The 17610-nt window shown below is 41.4% G+C and overlaps 1 protein-coding gene across 1 annotated transcript; it reads left to right on the top strand.

Annotated features, from left to right (window-relative positions):
* Positions 1 to 898: 898 nt before the first annotated feature.
* Positions 899 to 16981, top strand: LOC115170040 (transmembrane protein 255A). Its single transcript, XM_029726279.1, has 10 exons — positions 899 to 1203; positions 4566 to 4708; positions 6655 to 6717; positions 12491 to 12580; positions 13226 to 13297; positions 13496 to 13584; positions 13821 to 13892; positions 14335 to 14497; positions 15773 to 15922; positions 16171 to 16981. The coding sequence occupies exons 1-10, from the start codon at positions 1149 to 1151 to the stop codon at positions 16315 to 16317; spliced, it is 1044 nt and encodes a 347-aa protein (XP_029582139.1). The 5' UTR covers positions 899 to 1148; the 3' UTR covers positions 16318 to 16981.
* Positions 16982 to 17610: the final 629 nt, after the last annotated feature.

The raw sequence follows: 17610 nt of genomic DNA, 5'->3' as shown, positions 1-17610 counted from the left end.
CTGTTGAGCTGAGTTGAGACTCAGGCAAAGCCGCAGCGCACCGAAAATACTATGTCTATGTTATTCCCAGCTTCAATCACTGTCGTGCTTAAAGCTGCATTAACTGGGATTTTATTAATAATGTATCTATTTTTGTGCTTTTTAAATGACCACTGCTTGTTGTAGGCTATGCTAAATGTAATGCAACGAGTAAATTCCAATAGTGTAGTATTGTAACGACCCTGGGTTTATAAACGCGGACATTTCATTACAGTATGATGATCGTGAATGAAGTCAGCACCTCTCTCTGACAGTGACGGACCCAACGTGTGCAAGTTTGCAACCGACCATCATCGGCTGCTCGCCATTAAACTGTTGTTCTGTGAAGTTCACGTTGTTTTAGTCATCAAGAGCTATCCGCATAAGCCTAATCATGACGCATATAGGACCTATTAGCTCAGATCCTAATGAAAGGGAGCAGTTTGAGGAAACGTGGAAGAATGAATAGATTACTATATTAGGCCCAGAGGTTAGGCCATGAAGATTATAGTTGATGTAACAATTTTGAATGTTGACATGGGGTGGCGCTCGAACATCTCCAAATCGCTATCCTATCCTACTCCACTCTTGCTTATTATGAGCCTTTTTATCAGCTAATGTCTTCCTGTCTGATCAAAATAACGGTTATATACTAATGACTGTATATAACAATAATAAAAACGAATACAAAAAAGAAGAAACTAAATACATCTATATATTTGGGCTATAAGTAGGCTATATGAAAATGTTCAGCAAATAAATTGAGATAAAATAAGCCTACGATGATTTTAGGACTGATTTAAATGAGTTATTGTTCTGAGTGTGACTGGCGGGTGTGTGACTGTGACTGGAGCGTGGTGCATGCGTAAAACGGTGCACCTATTGACGCTCCGCGGTTCACGACGGATGAAGACAGTAGAGTGGACATGTCAATAGACACTGATGTAAAAGAGACAGCCACGATCGTGGCGCGGGGAGGTCTGCTATTAGAGAATGCCACTGCAATCAAATGTCACGCGTGCATTAGCTCTTAGCAGTAAACACCTTTTTGTTCCGCTTGTTATGTGTCTAGTTTTTAACCTTGAATCATAATTTTGGGCCTATATTCAGCTCCCGCGGTTAATTAGAAAATGCCTCTTGTACAGAATCAACAAGCCGGAATAATTTTGACAGAAACTCCTATAGGTACAGTATGTGTGCGCGAGGTCAACCGCATGGTTACAGCAAAAATGTTAGGCTACTTGGTGCAATATATTTTTGTCTGTAGCCTACAGGCTAGTATGGCTACTGTAGGTTACATTGGACTGGCTAACTGTTTTTCTTTTTTGTGGGTTTGTCAAAATCCTGAAGAAAGGTACAATTTGTCACATTGTCAGGATAAATAGATAGGATGTAATACTAACTCTGTGGGAATTAAATGTGTTTGAGACGAGCAGGGCAGTTCTTGATTCATATGGGAAAGCCGCTAGTTTACATTAGATAGATACAGTATATTTCTGTTCTTTCTGCTCAGGCCACTGCAGGTGCAGCCATGCAGCATTAGATACAGCGATTATGTATTTGTTACTTTGCCAACAACATTCACACACCCACGGCACGTTACATTGTATTTGTGTTTCTTACAAAGTAGTTCTATAAGATGTTATTACCATGCAATCATTCATTAATTACATGGTTATAACAACACGTGCAGCTGATTCGACATCAGACAATTCGAGCGCTTAGCACTATAAGGTTCTATCTTCATTTTTGTCGAAATTTAGTTCTTTAAATAGTCTTGTTATGTTCAATTCTTTAACTATATAGCATTCTAAATACCCCAAATCATGTTCTTAAAGACAAAATAATACTAGAGAAAGCCAGTATTATCACAAATGTATGCTACCATGAATCGTCACATAGAATCGATAACGTTAATAATGAGAAACAAATGATCAATGTCTAGATGATAATATATTTTAACTACACATGCATACATTTTGAATGGAATGGAGCAAGGGGAACAACAGGGTTAGTTTAATCAAGGCTTTATATTCCTTGGTTTATTACACAGCTAACCATAATACACTCCTATTGATATTGCCCTATCAGTTGAAGAGGAGTGTATTATGACTTACACAGGAATACTACTGTCAAAAACTATATTAGTACAATCCCCCAAAAGTGGTATATTGAGGGTATATATAGGTATATTGAGGGTATAAATAGGTATATTAAGGGTATCTAGAGGTATATTGAGGGTATATAGAGGTTTATTGAGGATATAGGTACACTACATTACCAAAAGTATGTGGACACCTGCTCAACAAACATCTCATTCCAAAATCATGGGCATTAACATGGAGTTGGTCGCCCCTTTGCTACTATAACAGCCTCCACACTTCTGGGAAGGCTTTCCACTAGATGTTGGAACATTGCTGCGGGGAGTTTCTTCCATTCAGCCACAAGGGCATTAGTGAGTTCGGGCACTGATGTTGGGCTTTTAGGCCTGGCTTGCAGTCGGCGTTCCAATTCATCCCCAAGGTGTTAGATGGATTTGAGGTCAGGGCTCTGTGCAGGCCAGTCAAGTTCTTCCACACCGATCTCGACAAAAAATTTCTGTATGGACCTCACTTTGTGCAAAGGGCATTGCCATGCTGAAACAGGAAAGGGCCTTCCTCAAACTGCCACTAAGTTGGAAGCACAGAATCATCTAGAATGTATTGTATGCGGTAGCATTAAGATTTCCCTTCACTGGAACTAAGAGGCCTAGCCCGTACCATGAAAAACAGTGTCAGACCATCATTCCTCTTCCACCAAACTTTACAGTTGACACTGCATTTGGGCAGGTAGCGTTCTCCTGGCATCCGCCAAACCCAGATTAGTCCGTCGGACTACCAGATGGTGAAGTGTGATTCATCACTCCAGGTAACGCGTTTCCACTGCTCCAGAGTCTAATGGTGGCGAGCTTTAAACCACTCCAGCCAATCCTTGGTATTGCTCATGGTGATCTTAGGCTTGTGTGTGGCTGCTCGGCCATTGAAACCCATGTCATGAAGCTCCCGACGAACAGTTCATGTGCTGACGCTGCTTCCAGAGGCAGTTTGGAACTCGGTAGTGAATGTTGCAACCGAGGACAGACGATTTTTACACGCTATGCGCTTCAGCACTCGGCGGTCCCGTTCTATGAGCTTGTGTGGCCTACCACTTCGCAGCTGAGCTGTTGTTGCTCCTATGAGTTACCACTTCACAATAACAGCACTTACAGTTGACCGGGGCAGCTCTAGCAGGGCAGAAATTTGACAAACTGACTTGTTGAAAAGGTGACATCCAATGACGGTGCCACGTTGAAAGGCACTGAGCTCTTCAGTAAAGCTATTCTACTGCCAATGTTTGTCTGTGGAGATTGCATGTTTGTGTACTCGATTTTATACATCTGTCAGCAACGGGTGTGGCTGAAATAGCCGAATCAACTAATTTGAAAGGGTGTCCATATAGTTTTGTATATATAGTGTGTATTGAGGGTATATATAGGTATAGTGAGGGTATATAGAGGTATATTGAAGGTATATACAGGTATATTGTGGTTATATAGAGGTGTATTGAGGGTATATACAGGTACAGTGCATTCGGAAAGTATTCAGACCCCTTGTCTTTTTCCACATTTTGTTACATTACAGCCTTATTCTAAAATTGATTAAATTAAAACATTTCCTCATCAATGTACACACAAAGCTCCATAATGACAAAGTGAAAACAGGTTTTTAGAAATGTTTGTAAATGTAGAAAAACAAAAAAACAGAAATACCTTATTTACGTAAGTATTCAGACCCTTTGCTATGAGACTCGAAATTGAGTTCAGGTGCATCCTGTTTCCATTGATCATCCTTGAGATGTTTCTACAACTTGATTGGACACCACCTGTGGTAAATTCAATTGATTGGACATGATTTGGAATGGCACACACCTGTCTATACAAGGTCCCACATTTGACAGTGCATGTCAGAGCAAAAACCAAGCCATGAGGTCAAAGGAATTGTCCGTAGAGCTCCGAGATAGGATTGTGTCAAGGCACAGATCTGGGGAAGGGTACCAATTATTATTGTTAATTTGATTTTTTTTAGGTGGTGCTTTGTTTGTAAATTATGTCTGAGTGTTGGAAAGTGCCCCTGGCTATCCATAAATAAATAAAAAAGAAAACTGTGCCGTCTGGTTTGCTTAATAAGGAATTCGAAATGATTTATACTTTTACTTTTGATACTTAAGTATATTTTAGCATTTACTTTTGATACTTAAGTATATTTAAAACCAAATACTTTCAGACTTTTAGTAGTATTTTACTAGGTGACTTTCACTTTTACTTGAGTCATTTTGTATTAAGGTATCTTTACTTTTACTCAAGTATGACAATTGGGTACTTTTTCCACCACTGTGTATTGATGGTATATACAGGTATATTGAGGGTATATAGAGGTATATTGACGGTATATACAGGTATATTGAGGGGATATACAGGTATATTGAGGGTATATACAGGTATATTGTCTAACGCTGTGTTTGTCTTCCAGGATCATTCAAACAGAGGAAACGGAAGTCCATCATGGTCACTATGATGTTGCTCATTGTGTCTGTACTCATCCTTATCTTTGGACTGGCAGCCACCACCAGGACACAGAACATCACAGTCGGTGGCTACTACCCTGGAGTCATTGTAAGTAGAAGTCTAACATCTTACAGTCTTAGCGATATGTCATACCTCAACGAGAAGAGGGTAACACTATAATGCATCACAAGACTTGTCATGAGTATATGACCCTCTTGTAATGGCTTATCATCCTCTCGATCTTGACTAAATACCAGCCATTTTGAGAAAGATGAAATGTTACACAGAGCGACATAACATATTAAAAGCTTGATTCTTATAATACATTAAAAATATTTTATACATGCTTATACATGCTTCGATCATAACATTATTATTGTTATTGTTATTATTATTATTATAATTAGTTATAAACAAGAAATTCCGTCACAGATTTACTATTCTACTCTATTCTATACCATGCTATTCTATTATACTCTGTTCTGTTCTACTCTATTCTTTTCTACTCTAAAGCGCGTTATGCCTGCAGACATTAAGTAACTTTAAGTGTTTCTGAAAAGAGTATTGCATACCATCCAGGGTAATATGCTCTGGCTGATGTAAACTCTCTTTTAGCTGCTTTTGAGTGATAATTTATGATGGTCTCTCAGAGGGTGGCATTTCCCCCACATTCATTATTTAGCATGTTTGTCATAGGAGGATGAAACATGTACTCATCATCCATAAATTGGCTTCAGAGTCCCCATCTATTCAACCCTCAGCATTCTGCCTCAGAAGAAAGCAACAGTGGTGGTCCTATAGAGCTTATACTAATATATTGTAAGCCTTATTCTAAGCCATTATAAAGACTCATACATGCTTATAACAAGTTCTAAAGAAGAAGCTCCCTAACAGTAAAAATAAATGTCCTTTGTTCTATTCTATTCAGTGTGGATTATCAAGGCACAAGGCGAGACCCAGATGCAGACACAGGAGGCAGATGGCTAGATTATTTGATATTTATTGACAATCCAAAAGGGGTAGGCAAGAGAGTGGTCGTGGACAGGCAAAAGGTCAAAACCAGTTCAGAGTCGAGGAGGTACAGAGTGGCAGGCAGGCTCGAGGTCAGGGCAGGCAGAATGGTCAGGCAGGTGGGTATGAAGTCCAGAAAACAGGCAAGGGTCAAAACCGGGAGGACTAGCAAAAGAGAAATAGAAAGCAGGAGCACGGAAAAACACGCTGGTTGACTTAAAAACATACAAGACGAACTGGCACAGAGAGACAGGAAACACTGATATAAATACACTGGGGAAAATAAGCGACACCTGGAGGGGGTGGAGACAATCACAAGAAACAGGTCAGGGCGTGACAGTGGATGTTGATTAGGCTGTCTCTAAGAATAAATCAACTATGGTCATTCTTCTGAAGAAAGACCAGTGAATCAAATTTCAGATACAATAGTAGGCCAGATATTTAAGAACAGCATTGGCTAGGATAGATCAAGATAAATGTTATTGTGAACTTGTGTGAATAGTGCTGAGACTGGCTGTACTTTCACCACATGTATCTTACTAAGTGATCAATGTCACGATCATAGATATGGGCCCTGTTCGAATACTTCAGAAATGCATCCTTCCTTACCTTCCTACCAGTGATGTAGTGGTAAAAAAAATAGGTGGGTAAACTCTGATCACCGGTCGTGGTGAAAAAAGTAACGCACCCTATACTTTCGATGCCTTTTCGGCAAAAGGTGGGTAAACTGTTACAGACCTGTGATTACTTCCATGAATTTGTTTGATTGATGAAAGTAATAAGGTGGTGATCTTGGACACTTATGCAATCATTTATAGATTTTTTCTTACCTCAAGGAAACAAGGAAGGGAGGATGCATTTCTACAGTATTTGAACAGAGCCGTTTTATTATTTCTGGGGAAAGGTCATTTGGGTGAACCGAATGGAAGGGCCATTTCCTGACCCTGGGGGACTCAGTGTTGTGTTGTAATTGCTGATTCAAATGAATTTCCTATTTATTCCTGTTCCACTGGCGCCCTATCAACAGTCTGCTCTTTTTTCAGCTGGGCTTTGGCTCCTTTCTGGGAATCATCGGAGCCCATCTGATAGAAAACAAGAGGCAAATGGTAAGAGGAATTATATTACGCCTGCACTTTCGTATCAGTTTCTATGCCACGGCTCTATATCTCTCTGCAGACATACACCACCAATAACCCAATCCAATTATTTAAGCTGCATTCACTTGACATAGACTACATCCAAATTGCGGTCTTCATGTGGCATGGGCACACAACCACAGCTACCTTCTCTAGCAGAATGACACAGTTGGCTCATGGGGGTTTTAGCTTGGCTATCATAAAATAGCTCCTAGGGCTTCTTGTGAGATGCACCCAGAAATAGACATGTGTAAGAGGAGGAGGACAGATGTCCACGCAGGAATGTACAGAAGGAACTGCAGACGAAGGTGGTGCCAGGAGCATAGCCACTCCCCATAGCTCCCGAAATGAATAATGAGTGTGTAGCGTGACAGCCTTAACACACAGAAACTACAGAGGGGCTGGATGAGGAGCAAATAGCAGTAAACAACTAACATCCAAAGCACCCTTGAGCATTTATCTCACTTTTAGCATTCATTTAGCATTCATCTCACATAATACAGTGGAGCTGTTGCCACCCTAGTGCATTCATCCCACATAATACAGTGGAGCTGTTGCCACCCTAGTGCATTCCTCCCACATAATACAGTGGAGCTGTTGCCACCCTAGTGCATTCCTCCCACATAATACAGTGGAGCTGTTGCCACCCTAGTGCATTCCTCCCACATAATACAGTGGAGCTGTTGCCACCCTAGTGCATTCATCTCACATAATACAGTGGAGCTGTTGCCACCCTTGAGCATTCCTCCCACATAATACAGTGGAGCTGTTGCCACCCTTGAGCATTTATCCCACATAATACAGTGGAGCTGTTGCCACCCTAGTGCATTCATCTCACATAATACAGTGGAGCTGTTGCCACCCTAGTGCATTCATCCCACATAATACAGTGGAGCTGTTGCCACCCTAGTGCATTCCTCCCACATAATACAGTGGAGCTGTTGCCACCCTAGTGCATTCATCTCACATAATACAGTGGAGCTGTTGCCACCCTAGTGCATTCATCTCACATAATACAGTAGAGCTGTTACCACCCTAGTGCATTCATCCCACATAATACAGTGGAGCTGTTGCCACCCTTGAGCATTCCTCCCACATAATACAGTGGAGCTGTTGCCACCCTTGAGCATTTATCCCACATAATACAGTGGAGCTGTTGCCACCCTAGTGCATTCATCTCACATAATACAGTGGAGCTGTTACCACCCTAGTGCATTCCTCCCACATAATACAGTGGAGCTGTTGCCACCCTTGAGCATTTATCCCACATAATACAGTGAAGCTGTTGCCACCCTAGTGCATTCCTCCCACATAATACAGTGGAGCTGTTGCCACCCTAGTGCATTCATCCCACATAATACAGTGGAGCTGTTGCCACCCTAGTGCATTCCTCCCACATAATACAGTGGAGCTGTTGCCACCCTAGTGCATTTATCCCACATAATACAGTGGAGCTGTTGCCACCCTAATGCATTCCTCCCCCATAATACAGTGGAGCTGTTGCCACCCTACCGCATTCCTCCCACATAATACAGTGGAGCTGTTGCCACCCTAGTGCATTCCTCCCACATAATACAGTGGAGCTGTTGCCACCCTAGTGCATTCATCCCACATAATACAGTGGAGCTGTTGCCACCCTAGTGCATTCCTCCCACATAATACAGTGGAGCTGTTGCCACCCTAGTGCATTCCTCCCACATAATACAGTGGAGCTGTTGCCACCCTAGTGCATTCATCCCACATAATACAGTGGAGCTGTTGCCACCCTAGTGCATTCATCCCACATAATACAGTGGAGCTGTTGCCACCCTAGTGCATTCATCCCACATAATACAGTGGACAACATATGGATATATCCGGCACCATCCACACATGTATACATGATTTTAGACAATGTCAAAATGTGGAAATATTGCTGTTGTTGATGTTGCCAAACATAGATGGAATATATTCCCATGAAATGAATCTTGGCTCAGACCCAAGTCCCTACAGTTGCTGGTTGCTTTTGAATGTGTGGTGTCCCTGGCTACTGCTTCCTTCCTCTCCTCTCCTCTCCTCCCAGGGAGGGCTGTAGAGTGTTGTAGAAAGGGTGGGGTGATATGTCATTGAATACATGCTGTCTTTCTTTGAGCAGTGAAAGGACTTGAGGGTGAGGGTAGTGGTGCCTGAAAAGAGCTGGGCACTGTGCCACGTGGGGCGGGCACCGCAGGACCGAGGTGACAGTCAGAGCACTCTATCACTGTTGTCCTGTGCCCACCCCCAATATACACCCCCACCCCCTCTCCTCACCAGGAACATTCATACTCACACACCCAGGGCACGCTGCATTCTCAGTGACTTGGTTTACACGTGTCCTCACACACTCATATATGAACACACGCACATACGCAAGAACACATTTCATGTGTGAATACACACACACACACATCATGCATACACGCACTCACACACATACACACACTATCATAGGGCACCTGCAACAGCTACAATGCCACATTAAATTAGAAGCAGGTATTGAAGTTACCTATAATTCCAACTCCAATTCATAATGTAGTAGATCATTCATAATATAGTAGATAATAAATAATATAGTAGATAATACATAATGTCGTAGATCATTCATAATATAGTAGATAATACATAATATAGTAGATAATACATAATATAGTAGATAATTCATGATGTAGTAGATAATTCATGATGTAGTAGATAATACTGTAGTAGATAATGCTGTAGTAGATGATACATAATGTAGTAGATAATACTGTAGTAGATAATACATAATGCAGTAGATGATACATAATGTAGTAGATAATACTGTAGTAGATAATACATAATGTAGTAGATAATACATAATATAGTAGATAAGTAATAATATAGTAGATAATTAATAATATAGTAGATAATACATAATGTAGTAGATAATTCATGATGTAGTAGATAATAATGTACTAGATAATACATAATGTAATAGATAATACTGTAGTAGATAATACATAATGTAGTAGATAATTCATGATGTAGTAGATAATACTGTAGTAGATAATACATGATGTAGTAGATAATACTGTAGTAGATAATACATAATGTAGTAGATAATTCATGATGTAGTAGATAAATGTAGTAGATAATACATCATGTAATAGATAATACTGTAGTAGATAATACATAATGTAGTAGATCATTCATAATGTAGTAGATCATTCATAATGTAGTAGATAATACATAATGTAGTAGATAATACATAATGTAGTAGATAATACATAATGTAGTAGATCATACATAATGTAGTAGATAATACATAATGTAGTAGATAATTGAGAGCATCCAACATCGAGAGCATCACTGCCTGGTACGGCAATTGCTCGGCCTCTGACCGCAAGGCACTACAGAGGGTTGTGCGTAAGGCCCAGTACATCACTGGGGCTAAGCTGCCTGCCATCCAGGACCTCTATACCAGGTGGTGTCAGAGGAAGGCCCTAAAAATTGTCAAAGACCCCAGCCACCCCAGTCATAGACTGTTCTCTCTACTACCGCATGGCAAGCGGTACCGGAGTGCCAAGTCTAGGACAAAAAGGCTTCTCAACAGTTTTTAGCCATAAGACTCCTGAACAGGTAATCAAATGGCTACCTGGACTATTTGCATTGTGTGCCCCCCCAAACCCCTCTTTTTACGCTGCTGCTACTCTCTGTTTATCATATATGCACAGTCACTTTAACTGTACATTCATGTACATACTACCTCAATTGGCCCGACCAACCAGTGCTCCCACACATTGGCTAACCGGGCTATCTGCATTGTGTCCCACCCACCACCCGCCAAACCCTCTTTTACGCTACTGCTACTCTCTGTTCATCATATATACATAGTCACTTTAACCATATCTACATGTACATACTACCTCAATCAGCCTGACTAACCTGGTATCTGTATGTAGCCTCACTACTTTTATAGCCTTGCAACTGTATATAGCCTGTCTTTTTACTGTTGTTTTATTTCTTTACCTACCTACTGTTCACCTAATACCTTTTTTGCACTACTGGTTAGAGCCTGTAAGTAAGCATTTCACTGTAAGGTCTACACCTGTTGTATTCGGCGCACGTGACAAATAAACTTTGATTTGATTTGAATACTGTAGTAGACAATACATAATGTAGTAGATAATACATAATGTAGTAGATACATTTAAGCAATAAGGTCCGAGGGGGTGTGGTGTATGGCCACGGCTAAGGGTTGTTCTTAGAACGACGCAACAGAGTGTCTGGATACAGGCCTTAGCCGTGGTATATTGGCCATATACCACAAACCCCCGAGATGCCTAGTTACTATTATAAACTGGTTACCAATGTAATTATAGCAGGAAAAATAAATGTTTTGATACGGTCTGATATACCACGGCTGTCAGCCAATCAGCATTCGGGGATCAAACCACCCAGTTTATAAAGTGTATTATACAACGTGTGGGTTTAATCCTGAATGCTGATTGGTTAAAACCGCATTCCAGCTGGTGTCTACTCCACAAGTTACCACAGGCTAAATCTTGTTAATCTTGTTAAAATGCCTATTTCCTCGGCTTCATCTGACTTTGCAATCCACTGTCTCATCAGCCCAGCCAGGCACTTTATAAACTTGATCTCCACTATCAAAATCATCTAGACATTATCTCACATTTCTTTTAGACTAACATTTAGTTTTCAACAGAGGAGATTTGTATAAACCTTACTGTCTTTGCAACATTGTTTCAATATTCAAATTCGATTTCCAGCTGTCCCATAGTAATGAACTTGTTGGAGTTGGGACAGGATTGACAGGCAGGCAGCCATTTCTCAGCCATATATATATATATATATATATATATATATATATATATATATATATATATATATATATATATATATATATATATATATATACATGTAAAAGAAATGTCAATTGAAAAAGGTCAAACGAAACGAAGTGCAACTAGTTTGCAGTCTTTCCAGCTTCAGTTTGAAGTGATTGTGTTAGCTGTGTTGTTGGCTAGCTCCTCTGAACAACAGTGTCCTGACAAGTGAGCACATTTTCTATGCCAGGCGAAATCGCGCCTCATTACCTCATTGTTATGGATGTATCCAAATAAATGTCACTAGAAAACAGCTTAAACAAATTCAAATGCAGCTTCTTTGCCATTATTCTGTCTGCACTTTTTGACGTGACTGTAAGTTAGCCGTAGTTGGCTAGCTAGCAAGCAAGGGATGAGAATGTTGCCAGTCAGTATGGCAATGGAACATTTAGAACGAACGACTGGGTCGCGTCCATAGATACAGAACAAAAAGACTGAATGACTGGGTCGCGTCTCTAGCAACCGAACTGATAGAACAACAACCAGCCGGCTTGGGAAGCAACCCTAGATTTGTGTCGGGACTATATCTTGTGGAAGGATGAAATAATACGAATAAATGTATCAAAATAACGTTTTTCATGAAAATATGTCAATCATTATTTGAATATGTTGGTAACCCGTAAAAGTGGTAATGCCCTCGAAGCTGGTGTTTGGAGGATATACACCCATGCCAATATATCCTCCAAACACTGGCTTCTCAGGCATTATCATGTAGTAGATAATACATCATGTACAACATTAGATGCAGAACAACAAACACAATAATTTATTCATGGAATGAGAATATTTCCCGAGGTGACTTTCCAGTGGAAGGTAGGATAACTCTTTGTTTCTCTCCTCACTCTTTGTTTCTCTTACAGCTGGTGGCGTCCATTGTGTTCATCAGTTTTGGAGTGGTGGCTGCCTTCTGCTGTGCCATTGTGGATGGGGTGTTTGCAGCCAGACACATAGTGAGTAGCAGTACCAAGCAGAGCCAATAAGCCAAGCTCTAATGCAGTTTAACATGCAGTCATATGGAATATCAGTTATTACACAGTAACCACACTAGTAACTGATTTAATATATAATATTACCATTGTCAATTATTTTCAATTATAAACTGGGTGGTTCGAGCCCTGAAAACTGATTGGCTGACAGTCATGGTATATCAGACCGTATACCACGGGTATGACCAAAACATGTATTTTTACTCCTCTAATTACGATGGTAACCAGTTTATAATAGCAATAAGGCACCTCGGGGGTTTGTGATATATGGCCAATATACCACGGCTCAGGGCTGTATCCAGGCACTCTGCGTTGCGTTGTACTTAAGAACAGCCCTTAGCCATGGTATACTGGCTATATACCACACCCCCTCGTGCGTTATTGCTTAATTATATCATTGTTTTTGTACCTTTTCTGTATTTTCCATGAGAAAGTATTAATTACATACTGGTTACTTACGTATAGAGTAACTATATGACATAAGTGAATTTTAATCTTGTGTTGTTGCAGTGTATTCTGCTGGTGTGGTTGATGCTGTCGTTTCTTCTCTAGTGATGTGTAAAACCTAAACAGTAGGATGAAATGTTTGTATGTTTTGTTACGCCCCAGGACCTTAGACCTTACTATGCCGGCCGCTGTGATTTCTACGCCAATTCAAAATCCTCTGTGGATTATGAAGACGTAAGTGCACACTCATATCACCACTTTGTTGAAAGGTTGCCTTAAAGTTGTTAATATGTTGCCTTAAATTTAAAAAGTTGCCTTAAAAAGTGGTTTAAACATTGCCTTAGAGTTGAAAATCCATCAGTTTCCCAATATAGAGAGCATGATCCATATGCTGTACTGTGTGATAACAGTGACTACCTGTGTGAAATCTAGGTTCACTGCCAGACAGCATCCCGTGCAACCTGTAACCTACGTGTGAAAGCCAATACCTGCTACTGCTGTGACCTCTACAACTGTGGCAAGTGAGTTTCCCAAGCCTCTTTCACCAACTTCTGTCATCACAGGATTATTTTGATATTATCTTGCAGTCTGAGAGGCAGCTTAACTCATCTCAATTTGATTGTTTTCTTATTTTGATTATTTCCTTGTTTACCTCACGTATTTACCCTTGTGCTGTTTTAGTGTATTTTTAGTTGCTGTAAGGTCAGCACCGTTGGAAAAATGAAATTTTAAAAACTTTTTTGGACTTATGTTTCAGAGAACATCCTCTTTTGGGACATGCGAATAAAGATGTTTTGAAAAAGTTTAGGAAAACGTCCATGATTTGGAAGTAGGTCCCTTTCTTTTAGCCCCTTGAGACTCATTAACAACCCCTTTTCTGTTGTTGTGATTGATTTTAACAGTAGCTGTGTAGAAGTCTTCTTGCTTGGAACACACCATGGGAATGAGTGTATGAAGACCATGGGAATGAGTGTATCACTCCTGCATGAAGACCAGTCCACCTACCTGTCCCCCAGCTCTTACTCTCTAGTAGTTGTAGCTTGTTCCTCCATTTCAACTCCATTTGATAGCCAAAGGCCAATTTATGTTCATGTATTTATATTCTGTTGTCATTTTCTATCAAATAATTAAATACACAGTGAATGTGGTACAAATTACACTTTTCTCTGTAGCCTTGCGTCTCAAGTAGGTGGTTCTTACTTACTTCTGTATGTCTTTACTCTTTGTCCTTCCTGATCTCGTCCACCCACCTCTCCCACACACTGGCCCAGCCGTGTGGAGCTGATGGGGGGCTACCACGAGTACACGGAGGTGGGGAGCTGCGAGGATGTGGTACACCTTTATCACCTGCTGTGGTCCGTCACCATCCTCAACATCATCGCTCTCTTCCTGGGCATCATCACCGCTGCTGTGCTGGGAGGCTTCAAGGACATGGTGAGATGAACAGCAGGACATATCTGGGTTGTATTCATTAGGGCACACCCTAGCATTAAGTTTTAAAGTGTTTTTCAACGGAAACCGAAAGAAAGCGGTTCTTATTGGACTAGTTCAGGTATTCCCTCCCAGTTTCAGTCCGCTTTCATCCATTTGGTGCCTAATGAATATGACCCTGGGACGTATATAGTGTACTTAGTTAAAGAAAGAAAGGAGGATACCTAGTCAGTTGTAACCCTGAATGCATTCAACTGAACTGTATCTTCCGCATTTAACCCAACCCCTCTGAATCAGAAAGTTGAGGACGGCTGCCTTAATCGACATCCACGGCGCCCAGGTAACAGTGGGTTAACGACGGATTTTTACCTTGTCAGCTCGGGAATTCGATCCAGCAACCTTTCGCCAGGCTACCTGCCGCCCCTACCTAGTTATGTCAAATAGTTTGAAATACTTGAGCTGCGATTGATTGAGTTTAACGCGGTATAATGAAAGCAATGGGATAGTCCCAAACGTGCAAACCTCAAGCTGAATCAATTTAAATGTATTTATTGGACTTATTTGACCCAGAGATGGAGGAGCAGACATGATATAAGACACTGACCCAGAGATGGAGGAGCAGACATGATATAAGACACTGACCCAGAGATGGAGGAGCAGACATGGTATAAGACACTGACCCAGAGATGGAGGAGCAGACATGGTATAAGACACTGACCCAGAGATGGAGGAGCAGACATGGTATAAGACACTGACCCAGAGATGGAGGAGCAGACATGACATAAGACACTGACCCAGAGATGGAGGAGCAGACATGACATAAGACACTGACCCAGAGATGGAGGAGCAGACATGATATAAGACACTGACCCAGAGATGGAGGAGCAGACATGATATAAGACACTGACCCAGAGATGGAGGAGCAGACATGATATAAGACACTGACCCAGAGATGGAGGAGCAGACATGATATAAGACACTGACCCAGAGATGGAGGAGCAGACATGATATAAGATAGTAACCCGGTGGGCAGAAACTAACAATTCTTAAAAAGTTGCCCAACCATTCTAAAAAGCTTGAATGATGTTAATTAGTCATTTTAGGCATTTGATTTACTTAGGGTTAGCTCAAGATGAAAACCTAGCACCTCGGCCCTAAGCGTGGCCCTTCCTCAATCATTGTTGTGTGTGTGTGTGTGTGTGTGTGTGTGTGTGTGTGTGTGCACCATGGACCACAGGTATCAGTATTGCTCATTCTATCTGTATGTGTTTTGGACAGACGCCCATGCTGACCCCTGACTCGTGTGAGTCAGAGCCCCTCCCAGCAGCCCCTGTCTCCACAGAGCTTCCAGCTCCCAGCACCTCCTCCTTCAACTGCTACTACAGCAATGCCCCCTACCTGCCACCCTATACTGCCTACGACCTGCAGGTAATAAACTACTAATACCCATCATTCATTACCCCCCAGAAAGCCACAACTAACAGGAATAATTCATTAGGACTGAAGATTAACTTAAACTATGTGTGGGTAGCTCCAACTCTTGAGGAGATCACGAGTTTATGTCAATGGTGTTATGATTCTGTCCTCACTGCTTGACCATAGGATGAGTACAGTACAAACTCAAGTCGCCTGTCTTGTTTCAACCCCGGCTCACCTTCCCCCTCTTGTCTCTTCAGGGCTCCAGCATGATGTTCCCTGACTCTTCTGGCCTGTCTGATGAGTCCCAGTCGGGGGCCAGCCACATGTGGTCCTCCCTGGTCCCCCCGTGCTACTCTCCACCTTACTGCCCACCCGACGAGAAGCCCCCGCCATACAGCCCCTAGGAGAGAGGCTGGAACTGGGAAAGAACAGGGGAGGACATCCGGTATCGTCTCCTCTTTTGCCAGCTACATTGGCAACAAAGGGCATTGGGTATTGATGGGTGTTAGTGGACCTTGAATATTAACCTGTTTGAACACGAGCTGCTGCTGCATCTGGTGCTCCAAACTGTTCCTGAGCAGCCAAGCCTGCCTGAGCTGTGTGGAATATAAAGATACAAGGAGTTAGTGGAAGAAAGAAAGAGCATGAGTCACTGATGTGACTAGAAGCCAGTGCTGTGAGGTTTAATTCATCCCCAGTAAGTATAGCCTGTTAGGATTCAACCAAACCTGGATGGAGCGGGGGGTATAGCAAGACCCTGCTTGGCCTACACCCCCCTTTTCTCAGCAGACTCTCTCAGTTGGGGCCAGTTTGCTCCCTAACTCTTCCATGTCTGCATTTCTATAAGCAGCGTAGCGGGGGAGCCAACCATCCTATCGTTTACACCTTACAGGTCTGCAAACATCAAAGGGTTATTTGATATGATGTAATTAGGATCCCCATTAGCCGACACCAATGGTGACATCTAGTCTACCGGGGGTTCGACACACAACGAAAAAAAGACATTACAGACAAAAATACTATAATTTACATACATTTAAAAATAATAACACTAGCTAGGTTTCCATCCAATTGAGGACACATTTTCATGCAAATATTCTAGAATCCGTATAAAGAAAACATGCGCATTTTCCCACCCGTGGTGTGTTTCCACCAAATAGACTTGTTGCGGATAAAAATCAGTGCGTGATGACAATTTACTTTTTCACATAAGTTTTCATGTACATGTAACCCTCTCACCAGGCTCGAATATGACTCTCACAATATTAACTTATGCAGAGTATCTCAGCAGCATGGGATGTTAGGTGAGAAGGACATCTCCAATAAGAATTCCTATTGTAAACTATCTAGGGTTATGACAATAGGGTATTAACTTCAGAATAAATGATTATAGGTTTTTTTGTTATTGAATCAGGATAGACCATCCCATGCATTAAATTAAATTGAGACAATCAATGACTCCACCAACTCAATATACATAACGTTCCATATGTGTATTAAAACATTTTCAAACACAAATACATTTTCAGACACAACAAAAGAAATAGAAAATAATAAACCCCAATGAGTCCAAATTATTTCAAGTTCGCTTAAATAAACCGTTGGAGCTCAAAAAATGATGACACCCAAAAATATCCTGAAGCACCTCACGTTGTGGTTACTCACTGCTTGGTAGATATTCCCTCAGCGAAGTATGG

The sequence above is a fragment of the Salmo trutta genome, chromosome 3 (genome assembly GCF_901001165.1).
Source record: "Salmo trutta chromosome 3, fSalTru1.1, whole genome shotgun sequence".
NCBI classification, from domain to species: domain Eukaryota; kingdom Metazoa; phylum Chordata; class Actinopteri; order Salmoniformes; family Salmonidae; genus Salmo; species Salmo trutta.
Note: the sequence above shows the minus strand (reverse complement) of the source record. Positions and strands in the feature narration are given on the sequence as shown.

What these genes read in the sequence shown, in the direction of transcription:
- LOC115170040 (XM_029726279.1), top strand. Translation starts at nt 1,149, where the DNA reads ATGCCTCTTGTACAGAATCAACAAGCCGGAATAATTTTGACAGAAACT. An exon ending in TTTGACAGAAACTCCTATAG is followed by an intron (nt 1,204 to 4,565) that starts GTACAGTATGTG and finishes TTTGTCTTCCAG; the next exon opens with GATCATTCAAACAGAGGAAA. An exon ending in ATACTGCCTACGACCTGCAG is followed by an intron (nt 15,923 to 16,170) that starts GTAATAAACTAC and finishes TTGTCTCTTCAG; the next exon opens with GGCTCCAGCATGATGTTCCC.